Source organism: Heterocephalus glaber, unplaced genomic scaffold (assembly GCF_053883595.1).
Source record: "Heterocephalus glaber isolate CG9 unplaced genomic scaffold, H.glaber_assembly_v1.0 deba00001689, whole genome shotgun sequence".
NCBI lineage: Eukaryota > Metazoa > Chordata > Mammalia > Rodentia > Bathyergidae > Heterocephalus > Heterocephalus glaber.
The window spans coordinates 10,746,323-10,769,200 of record NW_028258414.1 but is presented as its reverse complement, the minus strand read 5'-3'; the positions used below and the strand labels follow the sequence as shown (position 1 = coordinate 10,769,200).

The 22,878-nt window shown below is 53.1% G+C and overlaps 1 protein-coding gene across 4 annotated transcripts in view; it reads right to left on the bottom strand.

Moving 5' to 3' along the window:
- Window positions 1-22,878, bottom strand: part of Coro2b (coronin 2B) — a 109,474-nt gene that overhangs the window by 12,093 nt on the left and 74,503 nt on the right. For 2 of the 4 annotated variants that reach the window (XM_087198912.1, XM_004855577.4), the window contains exons 3-4: window positions 11,419-11,535; window positions 1,247-1,355 (exon numbers count right to left, since the gene is read on the bottom strand). In XM_087198912.1, the coding sequence (XP_087055038.1) occupies window positions 1,247-1,355; window positions 11,419-11,535 (226 nt within the window). The remainder of the gene's footprint in view (window positions 1-1,246; window positions 1,356-11,418; window positions 11,536-22,878) is intronic. The other 2 variants (XM_004855579.4, XM_004855580.4) reach the window with 1 other exon arrangement.

Genomic DNA, 22,878 nt, shown 5'->3' with positions numbered 1-22,878 from the left:
ACGGAGCCCTTTCTCTGCAGTCCCCAAGCAACCCCTGTCTGGCCACACTGCCTCAGTGGGCTGCGGTCACTCAAGGCAAGACTACTTCAAAGTTCCCACTGTGTCAGCTCTAAAGGTGTTGGGTGGGGGTCTGGCCCTGCTCTGTCTGCTGGTGGCAGCAAATGAGATAATGGCTGCCACCACTTATAAACCGTAAAGTGCTCTAAAGACCTGTGAGATTATCATTCTCGTTAGTATCATCACTGATGTTATTTATCAGAGTTTAACAGAACTCACGTGACCCGAATTTAGAACACCTTTAAAACAACCCTTCTGAGCCCAGCGTGGTGGCACATGCCTATGATCCAGCACTCAAGAGGCTGAGCCAGGAGGACTGATGTGAGTTCGAGGCCAGCCTGGACTACTTAGCAAGACTCTATTTCCAAAAACTAAAAACAACGCCAAAAAAATCCCTTTGAAAATCTAAACTCCAGAGTAGGCTGGAACTCATAGATACGATTGCTGTTTGTCATATTATAAATCAGAGGAATTCTTTCAGACACAATTTGGCAATCTTTAGTAGAAACCACAGAAGCATTTATATTATGCTCTTTGATCCAATAGCTTCATTCTTAAAATTCACTATCAGAAAAATGTCCTGACACATGAAGATATTCACAGCAACACTGTCTATAAAGAACATGTAGAGCACACTAAATGACCGATACAGGGGGAAGGGTGTGGCATGCCCTGCCAGTGCATCACCTCTGCCCTCTGTTCACACCCTCACAGGCACATTCAGGGAAGCCAAAGGCAGACCCAGGCTTGGGGACCAGGCTGGGGATCCCGGTGGCCCCCAGGGAAGTCCTATGGCAGGTCCCCCACCAAGAAGGGGCCTCCCCTCTGCTGTACACAGAAGTATGTCCCACACTTGTGTTCCCTAAGACCTAGCTCATGTGCCTATTGGCTGGCAGGCTTGAGGGTGGGGAAGGGGGTTCAATGCAGGATCTGGGGTCCCCCTGAGGTGCACCTCCCTTGGTGCCTGCAAATCAGTTTCAAAAGCCCACTCAAAAATGTCTGTAATGAGAGGACAGTGGAAAACGTTTTCCCGTCCCCGTCTCCCCACTGTAAATCCCCTCTGGTGGCTCCAGCCCTCCAGAGAGGCCAATGTTCCCACCCTGTCCCGCCTGCTGGAGGAGGGGACATGGAGCCACAGAGGAGGTGCTGTGTGACAGGCGCTGTGTGAGCGTTCAGCTCGAGGACTGGCCTGGCAATGGCAGGGGTGGAGTGGGATGAGCCGCTGGGGCCGCGACTTGGCAGTCACCAGCAAGACACATGTGCCTTTCCTCCCCGAAATGCACGACTGGAAGGTGACCCTGGAGATGGGAAGACAAAGGCCTGGATTGGACACATGTACACACACACTCACTCACACAACATACACTTTGCACTACACCCCGCCCCACCACACACTCATTACACACACACGTCGCACATTATACACACACCATATACCACACATACACACACTATATACATACCTCCCACCACACACACACACACACACACACACACCATTTACCATATACACCACACCACACACACCAAATATCACACACACACCACACCACACATATATGTACCACACACCACACACTTCATACACCCCACACTGCAGACACATACCACAACACACAGAAACACCACAGCCCACATACACATACCATACACCACATACTGCAGCACATACCGCACCATACACACTGTTTTCTACTCAAAAATGATACAGTTACATATGTTCTTCACCTTGCTTTTTTCACGTATCTTCAGACAGCAGATATCTTTCCACACCACTACGTGTAGATCTAATTTGGCCAGAGAGACATCTGTTGTGTGATTGTCTCAAGGGAACATAGTCAACCTCTATTAGCCAGGCGCAGTGGCACATGCCTGTAATCCCAGCTGTCTGGGAGGCTGAGGCAGGAGGATCGAAAGTTCTATACCCTGTGGGCAATTTAGCAACTTACCAAGTCCCTGTCTCAAGATATAAAATAAAAACAGGGCTGGGCATATAGGTCAGTGTGAGGGCCCTAGGTCCAATTCTTATAGCACTGCAATAACAACAACGAACCCAAACACATAACACATTCGCTGATGAACATCCTCACAACAGTCCCCCTGGTTTTTATCAGTGCCTCTACGCCAACACCTGTTATGAAGCTGATTTTAGGGGCAGTACTATAGCCCGCCGACAGAGCACCGCCTGGCAGGCTGACTTTTGTCCACCTGATTGGTCCAAGCCGTCTTGCCACAGTCTGGATTTGCACTCCTCGGCATCGGCTGCTGTTTATGGCCAGCCCTGCCTGCCCCTGAGCGGGTCCTGTGCTTTATTAGGCACCCTTCTCGCTGCCTCCCCGACCAACCACCAGCTCCCAGAGACCACAGATACCCGTGTAAGGAGGGGAGGGCCCAAGAGGGGGTATGGTTAGAAGAAGGGGGCTGAATACGTCTGAAAGCTGGGTTGAGGGTGTGGGAGGGGTGGGAAGACAGAGGGGTGACCAATGTGGGGGGGAAGCCGCAGGGGATCGGCCTGGCTGGCAAGCGGCAGAAGAAGCCAGAGGCCACTCGCCACACCTCATCACAGAGGCCTAAAGATGCCCAGAATAACTGCATTCCTGAGCAGCCCAGCTCACAGAGTCATCCCTCGGTCACCCTCTGAGGCAGGGACACTCGGGGTGGTGGAGCGACCTCAGCCCGAGTGACTCTGTGCGAGCCACTTAACCTTGCTGAGGCTCTTAGTCTAGAAAGTCAATAATGGAAAGCTATGGTCCTTGTAGAGCCTGTGGGTCAAACCAAACTTGGCGTCAGAGTCACACGAGCTGATTTCTTGAGGTGACAACAGTGTAGACGGCAGGTCAGTCGGGTGGCACCCAGACTCCAGCCACTGGCCTGGACTTAAGTGTCAGGGAGCAAAGAGCCAAGGGAGGGAGCCCAAAGAGCTGCTTTCACTGCCAATGTCAGACAGAGGGTCCCAGGCAGGGTGTGGGGGACCCGGATGGACAAACGTCCCAAAGACAGCAAGATAGGCTGCCGTTTCCCCACTTGATACCAAGCCCTCCCCTTCCTATGGCTCAGTTTTCTCAGCCACACACCAGCACAAACTTCCTCCAACTGACCCCCCACATTTCTCTGTTTTTCCATCACTGTTTTATCCTGGGTTGGAAGGACACCGCGCTGCTCAGTCTCAGCTGCAGCAAACCAGTCAACACCAGGCGCGGCCTGAGCTCAGGGGGGAGCTGGAGCTCAAAGTGGTCCTAGGTCAACAAGAAAGGGACTCCAGCCCTTTGGGGATTTCCTGCAAACAAAGAGTGGCTGAGATGTGGGAGGAGCACTTGGCTCTGCCCAAAGGGACTTGAACTCAGCAGGAAACTCAAGACGGGTCTCTGGAAGGAAGGGGTGGGGAGATGGAGTGGCCCGGGACTGTCTCTTTCCTGAGTGTCCCACTCAGAGCCTTGCTTAACCGAGTTACATTCAATCCCCCAGAATATGTCGTGGCCCTGCCATGCCCAGGGGGCCATCTGTGGTCTCTGAGAGCTGGCATCTTGTTGGGGAGGCAGCTGAGAAGGGCGGCTAATAAAAGCCACAAGACCCACTGTCCCTGTGCACAGGGGAGATGCAGTGGCCACAAAAGCAAGGGCTCTGTGGCCTCACACACTCCACTCAGATCCAGGCTCTGACTGTATGGCTGTGGGACTTTGGCCAAGTTACTTAGCCTCTCTGAGTATCAGTCTCTCTCTGAACGACAGGGACCCTCATACAACACAGTTGCTGTGGAGACTGAAGACAAAACCCATACGTCACCAAGCACTTACTAATACCTAATGACACACACTTAATTTTAAGGATTATACACAACTTTAGCATAGGTCAAACTGTAGATGTGATTTTAATTTTTGTTGCCCCCTCTGGAGTGAATACTTATGGTATTAAGTTTGTCTCTCTTTTATAGAATGTGGTATAAATTTAAATTTCATCTTTAAAATGCAGGTTTGGGAGTGGCTAGCACAACTAGGCCCTGCATTTGATTTGATCCTACACACACACACACACACACACACACACACTCTTTTCATGATTACAGAGGTATCTGGTTGGATCTCTGCTTTTTGACATTTCAAGGGTCTTGGTTACTCAATGACTTAGGACCAGGGCCTATTTAGTGCCTCTGATAATGCTGCTCCTAAGGGAAAGAATGTTCCATTTAGAGGACATGCTTGTTACACAGCTCCAGCAGACAGATACTACTTTATATATATGGGGTAGGAGCTCAGAGAAAATACTGGAGTTCATAGTGAGCAAAAATCTCTGGGATAAGAGCTGAATTTGAACTCCTTATTATTACTGAAAAACAGATTGGGGTAATCTTGGGAGGACAGGAGAGTAAATGAGTTTGGGCCGTCTGGAAGCATCTGGTGTAGCTGTACACAGTCCCCTGGCCCTGGGCTTTCATCTGATCACTCTGCAGATCTGAGGCCCAGGGCCAAGAACTCAGATGCTTCTGCTTTTACTGCAAGGAGAGAGGAGCTGGGAGGAGGCTGCTGGGAGCTCCAAGGCTGCTGCCCTCTCATCCTCCCAATTCTTGCCAATTATCCTATCACCTGCTACCAGAAACTGAGTTGATTGTCACTGCCCTAAACATGGGGTAGAACCTCTCAGTCTACCTTGATGTCATAACTTCTGGCCACCTCACGCTGTCCCCATGGGGAGACAAACCACACCAGGTAGTGAGGCAGGAGAGGTCATGGGAGAGGCCAAGATGACCCAGGACGGGGCAAGAGGGGGTCTGGGGGAGGCTGCTGCGGGCTCCTGTCTCAGCTCAGCTCCGACAGCCCAGAGAGGGCTCTGTGCCTGTCAGTCTGCTCCAGGATCAGAGCAGCTGCCACCTCAGTTGGGCCAGGTGCCTCGTCATCACAGAACACGCGCTGAGAACTACACTGTGAAGAACGTCGCTGTGCAAATGTCACAGTGCACACGCACACACCTACAAGTGACAGCTGACTACACCTTGGGCCTCCCTGGTGTCCTCCGCAGCTCCCAGGCTGTGGACCTGTCTGCGCAGCCTGTTTCCTAGCTCAATCCTGTAGGCCAAGGCAGCACGATGGGTGGTGTCTGTGTGTCTACTCGTATCTAAACATAAGAAGGCACAGCAAGAATGAGACATAAAAGGGAAAAAATGACGCACCTGTGCGGGGTGCATACCATGTGCGCAGCCAGCAGGGTTGGAAGTTGCTGTCGGTGTGAGTGGGCCGTGAATGCGACGGCCACGGACACTGCGTGACCACAGACTTCATTACAAACATAGTACACTGGGCTGGACTGCATTTACAAAAAGACGCTTTCTTCCTTCAGTAACAAGTGAGCCGTAACATTTTAGCTTTATAAACCTTCAATTTTAAAGCACTTGTTGCCTTTCTTGTAATAACGCTTAGCGTGCAAAATCACTTCCTTTACTTCTGTGGGGACAAGTGGAAGTGATCTCTGTATGGGCACTGGCTTTTTCCTATTCTTTGTTTTTTCAAAATTAAAAAATTGTTATTTATTTTACATGTAACTTTTAAATTGAATAAAGAAATGGCAATAACTTCTATGCACACTAATTCAAAATATTTTTACAAGCACCAAATATAACAGTTTCCTTTTCTTTTGCTTTTTCCTATTTCTAAAATGTTTTATTTTCCCTTTTGAACTTTTTGTTACAAATAGAGACACAAACATACACAGGAGCTTAGGCATACAGAGGGTCAGAATCATGCATATTTCTTTCCTCTCTCTCTCTCTCTGTCTTTTTTTAGACAGGGTCTCATTGTGTAGTTCAGGCTTCCCTTGGCCTCACTATGTAGTCCAGGCTGGCCTCAAATGCCTGGCAATCATCCTGCCTCAGCCTCCCAAGTGCTGGGATTGCAGGTGTGTGCCACAACATCCTGCTAAGGATCATTGATATTTCTGTTCTCATCTTGTCCCCCTGAAAGAGCCCTTCAGGGTGGTGACAGGCTGGGAACTGTCACCTCCCATGACAGGAATGCCTTCGGAATTCCTCCTGAGGACCTGCCTGAGGCTAGTTTTTAGTGAACTTTTAAAATTCTATAAGTAGAAGGAGTGCCTCTAAAATAATGATAAGGGCCAGGGATTTAGCTCAGTGGTTTCGCCCGCCTGCTGCGCAAGCGCAAGGACCCGAATTCAATCCCCGGCTCCAAAAAATAAAATAAAATAATGATAAAAAGTATCATCAAGGGGATACACAAACCAGTAACTGATTTATCCTGTGCTAGACTGTTATGCTACCAGCAGCGTACTGTGGTGATCTATTTACACCAGCAGCACAAATGTGAGGACCGTGTCATGCTCTGACATTATGAGAGCCACAGTGTCACTAGGTGGTAGGAATTTTCCAGTTCTATTAGCATCTTATGGGAACACTGCTGTGCCTGTGGTCAGTTGTTGACGGGAACGTCATTATGTGGTAGCACATGACTGTGTCGGAATCAGCTTCTTTGGGGAGGGTTGGCATGCAGCTTGGTTTTTGTTGTTGTTGTTTTAGAGACCAGCAAAGAAAGTTTCACCAGTAAAGAATGAGATCTAGTTGGGTGTGGTGGTGCATGCCTGTGATCCCAGAATTTGAGGCTGAGGCAGGAGGGTCTCAGCCTGGGTGACAGCAATCTTAAGGCTGGTCTGGGCTACAGAGTGAGACACTCTCAAAAAAACCAAAACAACAAAAGAAAACAAAACAAAAGGGATATGATGGAAAGAGGACCAGGAAATGGCAGAGCCAGGATTTGAACCTATGAACTCCTGAGCCTGGGTGCTCAACCACTGAGCCTCACTGCTGCTTTCTCAGCAGTGCTTAGGTCTGTGGTTTTTCATGGTGGCCGTCCTCCTCCCAACTCTCCTCAGCTCTCCTCTGGTTCTCCAGCTGGGGGTGGGGTGGCAGGAGGTAGGGTGTGGGTGGCTTCCAGCAGGGCTGCCATGCTGCCTGGGCTCACCCCCAGCTCCTCTGGGCCGGGATCAGAGCTCCAAGGGATGGAGGAGGTTGGGATGTAGAAGGCAAGAGAAAGATGCTGAGCTTGGCCACCAGGGAGGGGCCTCCTCCTGCTCTCCCTCCTTTCCTCCTGGGGTGGTGCTCCTTCTCCTTGAGCTGTCAGCTGTTTCTCTCTCTCTCTCTCTCTCTCTCTCTCTCTCTCTCTCTCTCTCTCTCTCTCTCGCTGCGGCTGCAGCCCCCCAGAGCAGGGTTGGCAGCACAAGGCTTGGAAGGGATAGTGCCCTTCCTTGCTGCCTGCCTGCCTGCCTGCCAGCGCCCTCCCTAGCTGCGGCAGAAGCTATAAAAAGCACAATCCTCAACAATAGGTGACATCACCAAGAAGAAGGAAGAGCTGGATTCTGCCAGATGCCGGGGAGAGTTATGGTCCCCAGCCTCCCTCGGGATGGAGGACCTGGGCAGGGGCTTGGGGAAGAACCACTGGACTCCACAGGGACAGAGCTCAGGTTCTGTAGGACTCACATGGGGGACAGGACAGGGGCGAGCCTCAGGGCCGGAGATGGGTTTCATGGGTGCCTCAGAGGTGGGGTCTAGGGAGGACCTCGGGGAGCAGGGCTCACTGAGTCCCTGAGTATCCTCTAAATGTTCTCAGACCAGTAACGGCAGTAGGGGCTCGGAGGGACAACAGGGACTGAGGGGGGACTCCAGACCCCTGCAAGTCTGCCCTCCCGGCCCCTGTGGGAGCCTGGTCACCGCCCACTGTCCTCCCAACCCTGCTTTGGGACAGCACCCTGCATGCACACTGAACTGGCCATGCAGGATTTGGGGGTGGACTCCCAGGGCCCAGATAGACCAAGGCGGCCCCGCTGGGGGATCAGGGGCAGGTGGGGTGGGGAGGCCCAGCACAGCCATGCAGAGAAGACACGATGACATCACTCCCGGAGTGTGTGACACTGAGTCTGTCTCCTCCCCATAAAAACAGGGCTGCTGGTGAGGCAGGAGGAGGACAGGGACCCACAGGGGCACCGACTGTGAGGCTGCAACCTCAGGCCCCATTGGCCCCAGTGCCGAGGGTGGGTGGGGCTCGGAGCCTGGCCTCTGCAGCAGCTGGCCTGGCAGCTGGAGTGGAGCTTAGTTCTCCCTGATCCGGGCTTAATCTCCCACTCTGGATCAGCAGCCCCACTGAGCGCTCCCTGCGCTCCCCCAGCCGCCCCATCCTGGGAATCCCAGGCTGCACACAGCTAAGGTCCTCACAGCTCCGCCCCCTGATCCCCAACCCCAGCCTATACTCCAGGTGTCACCTCAAAGTCCAGCTGCTCAGCCTTGGCCCATCCTCCCCTCTCTGGGCCCAGCCACACCTGTCTGGTCTCCTCTCCAAGCACCACCTGCCTTCCCTCAGCCCTTTACCTCTGCGGTCTCATCCTGGAAAGCTTAACCCTTTGTCTCCCTGCCAAAGTCCTGCTTCTCCAAAACTTCCTCCTCCTCCCTGCACCCTGGTCAAAAGCAACCCCTCTTCCTGCCTCATGCGCGGCCCTCCACTCGGCCTTCAGTGCTCACAGTGCCCGCCTGTGGTCCTGCTTCCCTGCTGGGGGTGGTCTGAGCACAGGTGTCCTCGCAGCCTCGGTGCACACAGCCTAGATCCCTCGCACTTGCGCAGTTCACAGTGGGGCCCGTGCTCCTAGGGCAGCAGGTGGAGCTCAGGTGGTGAAGGAGGGATGGGGAGGAGGTGGGGAACAGACAAAGCTTTGCTCCCTCCCGCCAGCTCACTGGCCGCTGTGTGGCCCATTTGTTGGGTGTGGGGATCCCATCAGATTCCCCGGCAGCCGGCGGGTGGGGGTGCCAGGCAGTGTGTGTGGAGTCTCCGGGCTCCGGGGCAGGGGCTGAGCCTTATGCTCTGACCTCAAGCAGAGACGGCTTGTTCATAACTGGGGTCCTGGAGTGTGACACACCCCCTGGGTGAAAGAAACCACTGGGCTAAAACCTGGAAGGTTCCTCTCCCTTGATCCAGGTGGCAGAAGTTTCAGCCTGAGGAGGCGCTAGAGTGGGCAAGGGGATTACAAGAACCCTGGCCTGGTCTGTTCCGGCCCCACCCCCAGACGGACACTGCTTCTCTCCTATCGGGCTGGGACCCCTAGTGAGTCACCACGAGGGACCTGAAGCTCCCAGCACTGACACTGTTTACCCCCACCTTTTCTTAATTTAATTTAATTGATTGACTGATTGATCACAGTATTTGGAATTGAATCAAGGGCCTCAAGCATGCTAGGCAATGCTCTGCCACTGAGCTACATTCCCAGCCCTTTGTTATTTTTTATTTCGATACAGGGTCTTATTAGGTTGCCAAGGCTGCCTTGGACTTTTAGATCCTCCTTAGCCTACCAAGTAGCTGGGATTACAGGCATGAGCCGCCATGCCCAGCACCTCTGTTGGTTCCTTCAGTGCTAGAATTTGGTGGAGGCAGCGGCTTGAGTGAAAGGGGCTCCTCCACTCCCCTGCTGCATGGGACCTGTTCTTAGACCCTCAGTTTGGGGGTGGCAGTGCCCGTCTCAAGGAGACCTGGCAGCTTCACATTAATGTACGCTGAGTGCCCAGAGTGGACAGAGGAGCCATATGTCTGTTCCCTGCTGACTGGTGACAGTTGTTCAACACCTCAGCAGGCAGGGAAAGAGCCACTGTGTTTGCCACACTCGGTCCCAGGCGCCTGCCTCCCCTGCAGAGCTCTGTCCTTTCCTGCACTGCATCTCTCTTTTTGAGACAGGACATTGCTTTATAGCACAGGCTGGCCTTGAACTCACTATGTAGCCCAGCTTGGCTCAAGCACATGATGATCCTCCTGCCTCTGCCTCCTTAGTGCTGGGATTACAGATGTGCACCACCATGCCCAGCCAACCATCTCTTTATCAGTGAAGTCACCCATCCATTCATCCATCTACCCATTCACACATAATCTGTGCAGTCACTCATCCATACATCAGGCATCCATGTATCCATGCAACCATTCATCCAACCATGCATCTATCCACTCATCCATTCATTCACCTGTTCATATATCCATGTCTCCATCCATCCATGCTTCATCCATCCATCCATCCTTCCATGCATTCATCCATCCATCCATCCTTCCATGCATTCATCCATGCATCCATCCATCCATGCATCATCCATGCATGCACTCATCCATCTATTCATGCCTCATCCATCCATCCACCCACACTTTCATCCATTCATACATCATCCATCGATCCATGCATCTTCCATCCATTCATCCATCCAAGTACCCATCCATCCATGCATCATCCATCCATCCACCCACATATCCATGCATCCTCCATCCATCCATCCATGTACCCATCCCATGCATCATCCATCCATCCATTCATCCATGCATCCCTCCTTCCATGCATCCATGCATCCATCCACGCATCCATCTACTCATGCATCCATCCACCCACCCATCCATACACACCCATACACAGTGAGTCAATATTGGGTCCTGGGCCCTATGCCAGATGCCTAGGGTTCAGAGGCAACCAGGTTGTGGCCTCTGCCCTCTGAAGATCACAGTCTAGTCTGTAGAGACAGGAGACACAGCTCTGACACCCTTCTAGTTCCAACATCCTGGGAACATGGCCTATCCCTAGCCTATGCCAATGAGCTCTTGCTGTAGCCTGACTGAAGGGTGGATCTTCCTTTCCCTCGGAGCACCAGGCCCCTCCCCAGCTGGGCTGACTCTCTAATCTGCTTGTGAGCTGGCATTCAGGGGCTGGTCATGGCCAGTGGGGGCAGCAGGGGCCACTCCAGAACTCTGAGCTAGACCAGCACCGCCAGCCCTGCTGCAGCCATGAATGCAGCAGAGCCCCAGGGCCGGGGACATGGCAGCTCCAAATGTCACTCTCCCTGGATTTGTTAGTCCCCCTTTCCCTCCCATCTTCATCTCTTTTCTCTCCTCCCGCTCTCTTCCTTGCTCCCCTCTCCTCTTTCTTCTCTCTTGCCATGAGGGAAGGGACATGCAGGGTTCAATTCCAAGCCACCTGCATGGGTCCTGGGACAAGTCACTATAGTTCTCTTCACCAAGTGCCCTTCTCCAGAAGCCACAGCTCCCAGAGCACAAGCCAGGGGATACCTCCCTGCACACCTCCTCCAAGCTTCCTGTTTCCTTCTGTCCCTTCCTCCCAGCCACAACCTCTCTCCCCTTCCTCCTCCTCCCCTTCCTCTTCCTCCTTCTCCTTCAGAGAGCACAGGTGAGGCCCCACATGCCTGCTGGTTTTGTTCTGAGTCTCCCCACAGAGTCAATGCCTCCAGACTGTTTGTCCTCCCCATCAGGGCTGCCCGGGAGGACAGGAGACAGTGGGGACAGGGATGCAAGGTGGAGGGGAAGGGGGTATGAGGGGGGCCCAGTGGCTCACCGACGTGTCCTCTGAGCAGGAGGCGATGACGCTGTCGACGAAGGGGTTCCATTTGATGTCCAGCACGTTGCCCTGGTGGCCACACACCTTGGGGTAGTTGGGTTCGATCCTGCCTGTCTGCAGAGGGGAAAGGCAGAGGGGCGTCAGCTCAGCAGCCCTAGAAAGGACAACCCTTTTGCTGGGCTTCTCAGTCCCCCAGTGCCCCCTCCCCACTTTTTTTCTTTTGTTTGTTGTTTTTTGAGACAGGGTCTCACTATGTAGTACAGGCTGGCCTTGAACTCACTATGTAGTCCAGGCTGGCTTCGAACTTGTGGTGATCCTCCTGCCTCAGCCTCCTGAGTGCTGGGACTACAGGCGTGGACCACCAGTAGCACGTCCCCCTACTTTCAAAGGCAGAGTTCCTTGATGCTCGTGACCCATGGGCTGCAGGCTTTTCCCAACAGGTAAGGGAGGGCCTTGACCTTTCCAGCGTCAAAGGAACTCTTCAGCCTTAACCCTGAGCCCTGCCCCCTGACCTCTCACCCTGAGGTGCCCAGGGAGAAGCTCTTTCCTCCCACTGTCCAGGACAGTTCATCCCGCAGCCCACTGTCAATTGGTCATCCTGATAAATGCTGTGGCCCCATCCCCTGGTGCTGAGTGCTTCTGCCTCTGGGATCCCAAGGGGCCTCATTCCAGGACAGTCTGGGACACTTCCTGTGGGACTTCCTTTGCTGCTACTGATTTTGGGGCCGGTCCAGTTGAGGAAACAACAGAACTGAAAAGTCCTTGTGTTTGTCTTTGGGCCTGACCCGACCAAATAAGACTGGAGCAAACTGGCCTTCCTCAAATGGAACAGGTAAGGCTAAGATGTTCCTGCCCACAGGGACACACAGAGCCCAGTGGGTGGCAGTCCTGGCAGTGCACACCCATGCCCACCTGTCCCACCTTCCCCCAGGACGCCGAATCCAAAGTCAGCAGAGAGGCCTGAGTCTCCATCCCATCTGCACAAATGATAGGGTGTGAATGGGCATCCTGGTACAGTGTGCATCGGGAACACCTGTACAGTGCCCTGTGGTCGAAAGCCCAGTCTTTGGAGTCAGAGGCCTCTGTGTGAACCACAGCTCTGCCATGTTTTAGCCATGTGGCTGTGGGAGATCCAGTGAACTCCTGTGAGCCTCAATTTCCTCATAAATGAAGCTAGCAGCACCTATTTCTCAGCGTTGTGGTGAAGATTAAATAAGCTACTGGCTTAGCAGAGTGCTCAGAGATTCTCGTCACAGCTGAAGGATGATGAGGGAGAGATGGGGTTCCTGCCCCGCTGTCCATGTCTGCCACCTGCCCTGCAAGATGGGCAGATCCGGATCGGTTATCGCAGAGACTTGGTGGTGGCAGGATGGGCGAGGAATAACCAGCTGGAGAAAGCGGCGGGGTAAGGAGAGGACGGAGCCGGGCAGGTCTCGGGCTGACAAGGGTGGGGAGCGCTGCCCCTGTCAGCAGTGGGTGAGGTCTTATTCTGCACCCCACCAGGGATACAGCAGGGTGGCAAAGTCTTCTCCAGTTCCTCTGGAGCTGTCAGACCAGGACTTCTTAAATGAGACTTGAAGTGGAGACCAAGCTGCACGTCACCCTGGATTTACCAGGGTTGCATGTTATCTTGGACTCTCACCACAACCCTGTGCATTGGTTTTGTGTTTGATTTTTGAGACAGAGTCTTGCTGGGTAGCCCTGGCTGACCTCAAATGTGCAGCAGTCCTCCTGCCTGCACTGCAGAGCCAGACCCTGTCTCAAAAAACCAAACCAAACCAAGCCAAAGCAAAACCCCCAAAAGCAGAGAGTGACCCTTGGTGGCGCAGACTTCTAGGCATTCCTCTCTTTCCAACTTGGATGCACTTCCCCCATGTGACCTCTGTGACAGTCCTATTATTATTCGTGGGGTGGTGACCCTAAGGTTTGTGCAGGGCACAGTCTGCTTGGCCACAAGGGGCAACCCTGAAGGGAAGGGTCCCCTTTCATCCCGGAAGCTCTGATTTCCTCGTTTTGTGCAGTAGGCTTCCACATAAAACTTGATTTGAAAGATGAGTTCCACTGTTAGAAAGAAGCCTGAAAACCATTTTTTATAGATAAATCAAGGAAATTAGAAAATACAGTTATTTCCAGGTGTGTTGGCACACTCCTATAATCCCAGCCCTTGGGAGGCTGAGGCAGGAGGATCACCATGAGTTCGAGGCCAGCCTAGGCTACATAGTGAGTTCAAGGCCAGCTTGAACTACATAGTGGAGCCCTCTCTCAAAAAGCCAATAAACAAACAAACAAACAAACAAACATCAAGACCCAGTGGGTAAAAGCATGTAATTTAAAATATGGGGTAAGTATAAAAAGAACAGCAAAGGCATAAAAGTCACTACCTTTGGGGAGTAGGTAACCAGGGCCACAGCCATGTGGGACAAGGACTGAGGCCACAGGCAGCATGAGCTGATTGGTGTTTAACTGGGTGTCCAGGAGGAAAAGATCAGGCTCTGTGACATTTGTCAGTTTCAGTGGGACAAATAAAATCTTCTGCATCACTCCTTTCAGGTTAAAGAACTGATGTCCCCAAACAGAGTGAGGAGAGATTCTCCACAGCGCACGGGTATGTAACGTTTCCACCCGACAGATGCAATAGCATCAGTAATTTCCAGAACACACTGAGTAGTAAAACAATTAGGAAGTGATGAATTTTTAATAGTCATAACTCTGTTTTACTATGATTTATTTAATTACCAGTTAATCCCCTTTAATTTTTAATAAAGGCTGTGTCTAAAAATCAGCTTTCAAAAATCCTAAGAGCTATACCACAGGCTCTCATAAGCCAGCACAAGCCAACTCTCCTCGCCTGCAGCTCTGCAGGACTTAGTCCTGTTAGCCTTTATGAACTGCACACTTCTAACTTTGACATAAAAATTAAAGAGCAGGCAAGTAAAATGCCCGTGTAGATGTCCTAAAGGAAGTTTGTTCTGAATTACTAAAAAAAAAAAAAAGTGCACAAAGCTCTCCCCAAGGCCCCACAAATGCCTCTATTGCATGATTTCTGTTCTAGACGGGGGCTATGAGTAGAGGCTGGACCCTCACCTGTCCGTCTGTCTCCGAAGCCTGGGTCTTACCTGCTGTGATTTTTCCTTCTCAGTATTAGTATTAGAACTTAATACTAATATTCACACCACCGCCAACAGGAATTGCAGTTACTAATATGTGACAGGGATATGATCAAATTCAGACTGATTTACAAATATGATCACATTTAATCCTCATGACAATCCCATTTTACAGCTGAGAAAACAGAGCTTTAGAGAGCTTCTGAGGAATGAAGTCAAGATTTTCCAGTGTGACCCGGGCATGGTGGCACAACACCTCTGTTCCCAGAACCCTGGGAGGCTGAGGCAGGAGGATTGGCAGTTTCAGCCCAGCCTCAGTAACTTAGTGACTTAGCAAGACCTTGCCTCAAAATATAAAATAAAAAGGGGATGGGGAAGTAGCTCAACGTGAAGGCCCTGCGCTCAATCCTCAGTACTGAAAAGAACAAAACAAAACAACTATTAAAACAACAACAAAGATTTTCCAGTGTGACACAATATTAGAATGTCTGTTTAGACAGTTTCCAGAACTGTACCTGTAGGAGGGTCTCCAGGACTCAGGGTCTATCCTGCCACCTGGACCATCAGCCTCAAAGGGTGACAGGGGCTTAGCAGGATGGGCTGGGGTGGCTGGGGTCCCCAGCGTTAGGATCTGCTTTTACTGCAAAGCCAGTCAGTTTGAGGGGAGGGGGGCTCAGAAGGGGTCGGGTCATGGAGCTCGGAGGAGGGCAATTTTTGCATTGTCCATTGGTCAAGAGCCCTCCTAAATTTTCAAAAGGTTCCCTGCCTTTGACAGGAAGTCCTATTCCAGGAACTGACCCCCAAGGGAAATTAACAGAGAAGCACACTAAGACAGCCACTGCTGCGTGATTTATAATATGGAATGATTTAATACATGCCCAGCGAAGGCTCTGCCTAAAGGAATTACAGCATAACAGAATATTATCAGGTCATTTAAAATCATGCATCCAGAGAATATTTACTGAATGGGAACTGCTAAAGAGCTAATATTTAGTAAATCAGGATCAAGGTATAGGAATAAAATGATCCCTACTAGTAAAAACCATACAATCTGAAATGAAACACATGAAAAATATTAATAGTGGCGACCTCTGGCTAGTTGGGTATCACTAGTGGCTTCTAATTCTTTTATATGAACATTTAACTTTTCTCCCCTCCTGGGCTGGGGATGGAACCCAGGGTTTCATGCACGGTAGGTAGGTGCTCTGCCACTGAGGTAAACGCCCAGCCCCGATATTTAACATTTGTATTTATAGATGTTATCTTTCAAAAATAAACATCCCACAGCCATGATTGGTTTCAAGCAAAGAGGTCTTAAAGGAATGGGGTACAGATTTCCAGGGTTCACAGGCTCTTGCTGGACATGAGTGGATGTGTTCGTACATGGGACTGATCTGCAGGGAAAAAAGATCCTCAGAATTGAATAAAATTATGCAATTAATTTAGAGAGGGTCTCTGAGCACATGTGGAATGCGCATGACTGTCACACTCAGCCCTCCCTAGGAAAGGCTGTGGTGCCCGCTCACCCTGCGGGCTGCCCAGGGGCAGCAGGTGCACCGGGCCCCTGTCCAGCCTCCATCAAATCCAGCGAACCGCCCAAGCATGAGACCGTTTCAAAACAACCTGCACTGCAGCTGCAGCTTCCTAGAATCCTCCATCACTGCACAGTGGAAATTTGTACACGGAAGCAAAATATTTTCTTACCTAGAGAATCAGCTTAGCGAGGCAGAAAAGCACAGGGCACAGGAGGTAGGGTTTCCACACCCAGTTCCGGGGCTCACTGCCAGGTGACCTTGAACACAGCCCCTAGCCTCTCTGGACTCCTCAGTCTAATGCCCTCTTCTTCTTGGAGGCTGCTACTGGAGCCAGCATGTGTGCAAACACAGAGTGCCTTGCTTCCGGCTTGCTAGGGTAGAATTCACACCAGGTCGGCTGCCGCAAGACCACTACCAACCATGAGAAACTCTGGCGATCAGACTATGTGATTCGTGCTTATGAAGTGCCAAGCCTTGTGCTATACTATGCAATTTATAGATCTTATTTATTCCCCGTGGCAGCCCTGTAAAGTTCCATCAAATCTTGATCATCTCCTGTGAGGACCCATTTTATGGATGAGTAAACCGAGCCCCGAGAGCGGGCACAGGTAGTGCAGCTGGCAATCGAGGAGCCAGAGAGGCACTGTATTCTCTTGGGCACCTCTGCTGCACTGGCCCGTGTGTCAGGTGGGGGCAAGACACCAGGCAAATCAGGGGAAAAGGAGAAACCAGAGGTAGAACCTCAGCATCTCCAGTGTGGTTCCCCCAGGGGCTGGGGACTCAATTGAAGACCCCTAAATTCTTCACCCCTTTCTCACCTGGTCTCTCCTTTCTACCTGTGCTTCCAAACCTTGCTACAATCACCTGGGAAGATAAAAACCCAGTCCCTAGACTGCAGCCCTTATCTGTGTGGTTTTTTTGTTTTGTTTGGGACTAGGAGTAGAACCCAGGGCCTTGTGCAGAATGGGCAACTGCTTTCTGCTCCCAGGCCTTTTTATCTCATTTCCAGAAAGGGTCTCGCTAAGTTGCACAGCCTAGGTTTGAGCTTGTAATCTTCCTGCCTCAGCCTCCAGAGTAGCTGGGATTATAGGTGTGTGCCACCACACCTGGCTAATGTTTCAGATTCCCCAAGATCCAAGCCCAGCGGTGCATGCCTGCAATTCCAGTACTCAGGAGGCTGAAGCAGGAGGATAGCTGAGAGTTTGAGGCCAGCCTGGGCTACATAGTGAGATTAAGGTCAGCCTGAACTGCATAGCAAGACTCTGTCTCAAAAAAAAAAAAAAAAAAAGACTCCCCAAGTGATTTCAATGGGGAGCAAGCCTTGGAACCGCGCCCCTGGAGGTACACACTCTGACAGGGCCCAGGTGTCCTGCTCCAGGAGGGCCCTGAGTCGCTCTTGCAGGGCACGATGGGGCATAGACAGTCGGTCCCACCCCATGGGCGGGAGGGTGAGCAGCTCCGGAGCTTTATGACACACCACGTCCAAGACAGCGGCATTGTGGGAGGCACAGACAACGCAAACAGGAAGATGAAAGTCCTGTTAGGTGATAGGTGTCTGAAGTAGAACTCAGAACAGTGGAAAATGCTGGGCCCAGGAGGCGTCAGTGGGCAACGTGCATAGATGATGGGCCACTCCCATCCAGGCACTTACTCCTCTGGGTGTCACCCCTGCACACCAGCCAGGCCATCAGCTGCCTGCAGTCTCTTCGCTCTCTCAGGTGTGGTCACTATAAGGGGGTGCTATATCTGACTCCCCAAGGCCCTTGTCCCTCAGGCCTTGGGCCCAAGCAGGCTTTGCCCCCAAGTGCCATTTATATCACACTTGGCACTGCCACGTGCTATCATCATTCCCAACCCCAGGGAAGGTGGGGTGACAAAGAGGACAACCTGTCCCTGGTCACCCAGCCTGGCAGAGACAGTCAGAGTCAGTTCAGAGCTCTGGGTACCACGCTGGGGCGGGAGGGCATCTGTGTTCCTAATCACGCTGTCCCCCAGCCCAGGCTCCTGGAGACAAATCCTTGCCGCCCTTTGTGCTGGGTCTTGGGCAGCAGGGACAGAGGCCCCGTGAGCCCCGGCTGGAAGATGCTGAGTGGCAGGGAGGAGTATGTGTGTCAGGAGGCAGCTGCCTGGGGTTTCCAGGGTGCCCAGGACTCATGCTTGTCCCCAGGGTCTGAATTGCTGCCCCTTTTTATAAAGCCTGGTGCGAAAACACAAAGAAGAGAAATTCCTATCACCTGCACCCGGCACACCCACAGGGAAGGGACAGCAGCACTTGAGGGTGCCCTGGGAAGGACAAAGTTCTCCTCTCCTGGCTGTCATGGCCAATTTGGTGACAGAGACAAAGAACTGGACGCCTGCAACGGAGAGGGGCTGTGTCCTGATGGGAGACGCTGGAGGACAGAGAGGCAGGTGCTGCACACACAGAAGTGGGACATGCAGCCAGGGAAGGGGATGCCGGGCAGATGCCCGAGGTGCAGAAGGCCCAGTCCAGCTGGGATACTGAGGGAGAGGAATGAGGTCCCAGGGAAGCCCCAGGGCCACGGTGTGAGGGCCCCACGCTGTGCCCAGGCTTCTGCCTCCAGGCCCCACTCTCTCTACACCCCCACCCCCGTGGCAGGGCAGGGAGATGATGTTCCCTTTGCTCTGTCCCTTTGCTCTGTCCAGGACTTAATCCCCCGGGCGGGGCCTCTGCCACCTGTGCCCAGCAGGACAGGTGGGACAGCTGAGGCTCACACCCCCTCCCTGCACAACAGTTGACAGACGCAGGGCTGGGAGCCAGCGACTGCCTGGTCAAGGTCATGCGACAACACAGAGGGGGTGGCCCTGAGACCAACCCCTGCCCGGGACTTTGTCCAAGGCTGCTGCCTCCCTGGGGGGAGGCCAGGCTCTACAGGAAGAGGCATCAGCTGCCTATGTCCTGAGATGGCGAAGCCACTGTTTCCGGCATTCAAGGCCTCAAGTGTGAGGGGATGGGCCTTGCAGGGGAAGCCGAGGCTCCCAGCATCCCAGTCCCACACTGTGCCCGGTGCCCCACAGCGGAGCAGGAGGGGCTGCACAGAACTCTGTGAGCATGGGGGATGTTTACCAATGGCCCCAAATACCTGATGACACTGATGCCAAGTGTGGGAAAAAGTTCATATTGATGGTTTCCAATGAGTAGAAAAGCGCCGTTCTGGCTCGGGCAGAAAATTCAAAGAACAATGTGCTCGAGTCCTGTCCTGGGTGGCCCCGAGTGGATGGAGCTCAGTCAAGGTCGGGGCTGGTCCCGGGTCTTCAGCCTGGAGGCGTGGTTCCCTTGTGTTCTGCACAATCCTTCCATCACTCATCAGGTGGGGAGAAGGAGGAGAGGGGTCCCCTGCTTCAAGCTCTTCCTGTGACACCTTAACTCCACACACGTTGGAGTTGAGTTGCATTGCACCGGCATTGCAACAGCAACCTTGTTGAAAGGTAATCTTTGCCCAGGACCCCCTCCCAGTGCAAAGAGCAGGCACCTGGAAGGCAGGAGACCTGGTGTATAGCCTGGTGTCCACCTCCACTCTGCTGCTCCTGGCTGGGCATCCCTGGATGAATCTCTGTCTCTCTGAATCTCTGTGCTGCCCCAGGGCCTTTGGCTTCACCAGCAGGCACTACTAATCGCTCACTGAGTCCTGTCTGGGCCCTGAAGCGCAGGGAGTCCCAGCCAGCTGATCACAGAGGGCAAACCCGAGATGAGGTCTGACCACTGTCTAGCAACATGTGGTCCCCAGAACGCTGACAGCTGCTAATGTCAGAGGCCCTGGCTACACCTCTGACACTCCTGCCCCTCTCTGTATGCAGAGGGGACTCCCAGGGGCTTCTGCTGAAAGAATCCCCACAAAAGCCCTCCCATCCACCCCTTCCTCAGCAGGGCCACCACACCCACAGCCCCCAGGGCTCCAGCATCTTCTAACAGGCCGGGGCTGGTCTTCTAAAATGCCCTTGCTCCTTACCTCCTCTGGTATCTTCTGGGGTGTGGTGACCACTTGCAGGGTTGCCAGCACTGGGGCCCCCAATTCCCTTCCGGACTTAGAGGACTCCGTGTGTGTGGTCCCGGTGGGAGTGGAAGTAAAGTGCCTCCTACCCGGCATCCTCTGCTGCCCAGGGAGGTTTGGCCAATCAGATTCCCCTATCCAGAGACAGGTCACATGGCTGGGTTTGGCCAATCAGATTCTCCCACCCAAATCCCAATATTTTGATGATCCACTTTTTGCTAACAGCTTCCCATGTGGAAGAAACACATAATTCTTTGCCTCAGTTCAGGAGGGCACAGTCCCTGAATCAGGGTGGTCCTTACAACCCACACAGCCTCACCCTCTCCCTGCCTTCCCTGTGACCCCATCCTCAGAAAGCCCAGCCCCTGGGTCCTGTGAGCCTTCGACATCCTTCAGGGCCACCCAGTTCCTGCTCCTGGGAAACATCTCTGACTCGTCCTCACCTTGTGACCTCCGTTTCCCCCTAACTTCAACAAACCTTTCTCCCTAAAACCTCTTTGTGATAACCCTGCTGTCAGGTACTGAGACCCCTCCATGTGTTAGATCTGGAACCAAGTGCTGTTCGGTTAGTCACCGCCATCATATGACACTCTTGTTATCACACCCATTGTACAGAGGAGGAGGCCGACTCACAGTGAGATTAATGAACCCTTTGGCAAGGCCAAAACTCAAGGCTTAGTTTTCACCAGAGATGGGGCTCCCAGTGTCTAGAATCATGCTCAATGCAGGGGAAGCGCTCAGTAAATTTTTGTTGCATTAATGATGCAAACATTGTGGGCCTAATCAGAGCCTCCACACAGTTGCATGGATTGTGCACTGCGAAGCTTGAGAGGGGACTACTCACAGTGTGTGTGCCTTTCTGTGGATCTCCAGGCTAAGGCTACTTCTCTGTCTTGTTTGCTCTTTTCTTAGGTGTTGGTTGCCTTCCCCAAGAGGTTATCAGCACTTTACTTTTAAATGAGATAACCACAGAAGGTTTCCAGCACAGTGTCCAGGTGTCTATGATGCCTGGGGGACACCACGTGGGTAGCACCTCTGACCTGGGGGTCACCTGGAGGGAGGGCAGAAAGGACCCCCGTGGGCACAGACACTGGGGGTCCCAGGGCTCGGGGGTGGGGATGGGGAGCCAGGACCTCGGGGCCTGTTCTGGATGTGACAGTAGAGGGGACCTGGCCACCAGGCCACGTGGAAGGCAGGGATGAGGGACACATAGAGCGGGGCCTGGTGTCACTGCCCGAATTTTGGAGTTGAGAGAGTTCAGAAAGGCACAGAGCACACAGATGGAGCAAAGCCGGAGTCTCAACATCACCTGTCCCCTCCCAGACGCTCAGGCCTTCCTGGACCCCAAGGAGCCCTGCTCTGTCTGCATAGAGCTGCTCTGGCCCGCAGAGGCCCGGAGGCTGAGCAGGGGAAACTGGCTGAGCTTGCTCCTTGGCTCAAGTCACCATGAAATCCTCACAATGACCCACAGCAGAGTGAGAAGCTACAGTTGAAGGGGATTCAGAGGGCGCTGAAATGGGACACAAACACCCCGATTCATGCAGGACTAGAAGTATTTTCAACCTCATGGCTGCCTTCCTCGGATTACCTTCTGCTCTATTTCCCAATTACAGTGTGGCTCATGGAGCTGAGAACAATACTGTACTTCCAACCTGTGGACTGACGGGCACATAGGGAGAGGGGGATTTCCTCCTCCCTCCCTGAGCTCTCTGGCTCTCCAGCTGACTGACACCCGAAATTCCACCATTAGGGATTCATTCCTTTCACGCTCCACCTTGTTGCTCTTTTGTTTATTTCTTTTTCGTTTTGTTTTATTTTGTTTTTGAAAGTCTCACTGTATATTCCAGGGTGGCCTTGAACTCACTATGAAACCCAGGTTGGCCTTGATCTCACAGTGATCCTCCTGCTTCAGCCTCCCCAGCACCCAGGTCAGTACCAATCCTGACCTCGCTCGCATCAAGAGTGAGGTCCTCCGAGATAGGCACCCTGGACCACTGTCCTGCTAGACGTTCGTAGGGCCTCGCCTGCCTTTCTGCGCGTCCGTGCAGGGGACACAGCGCCCCTTCCCCCAAGCCCCGGCGGCGCTGTCAGACCCCAGGGAGGCCGCCCCTTTGCAGAGCCTGGCCCACCGACCGCACTGAGGCCCAGGGAAGCTGTGATACCGCCTCTCTACCAGCAGAGGGCGGCGCGGCGCTGCTCTTCGTCACAGGCAGGATCCCTGGCCCGGAGCGAAGGCGCCACCCCTCGGAAATCAGGCGGGTCACCTTCCTACACCTGTTGGGGTGTGGGTGCCCAGTTGTGTGCCCCGCGTCCACAGAACCTGACCCCATCTCCAGCCGGGACAAACCTCCCCCCATGCGGGTCTGATCCAAATGGCCACGCAGGGGCTGCCCCAGGGTCACCAAGCTCACAGTCCCTGGCCGCCTGGGGGCAGGTTTTGAGGTAGCGAGGCTCTGGCCCAGGGCCCGGAGGCCTAGTTTGTTACTCTGACCCCTCTCCCGGAGCCTCTCCGTGCCAGAACTTTGGTTTTAACTTCAAAGCTGACACACGCTCAAAGAAGACAACTTGAAAAACACCAGACCACACACCCACCCCCCCACCCCCCACCCCCACACACAGGTGTGCACGCAATCCAACTCCAGACCACCGAGTTCTTCTGCAGTCCCCAGGGCCCTTCCCCTTCCCCAGCTGCCCTGGTGACAGCGGGGAGTTCGGCGGAGCCCAGCCGAAGCTTCTCCCGAAACTGAAACCTTAGGGGCGACCCCAAGCCAGGACCACGCAGCTGCGTCCGGGGCTATTTGTTCC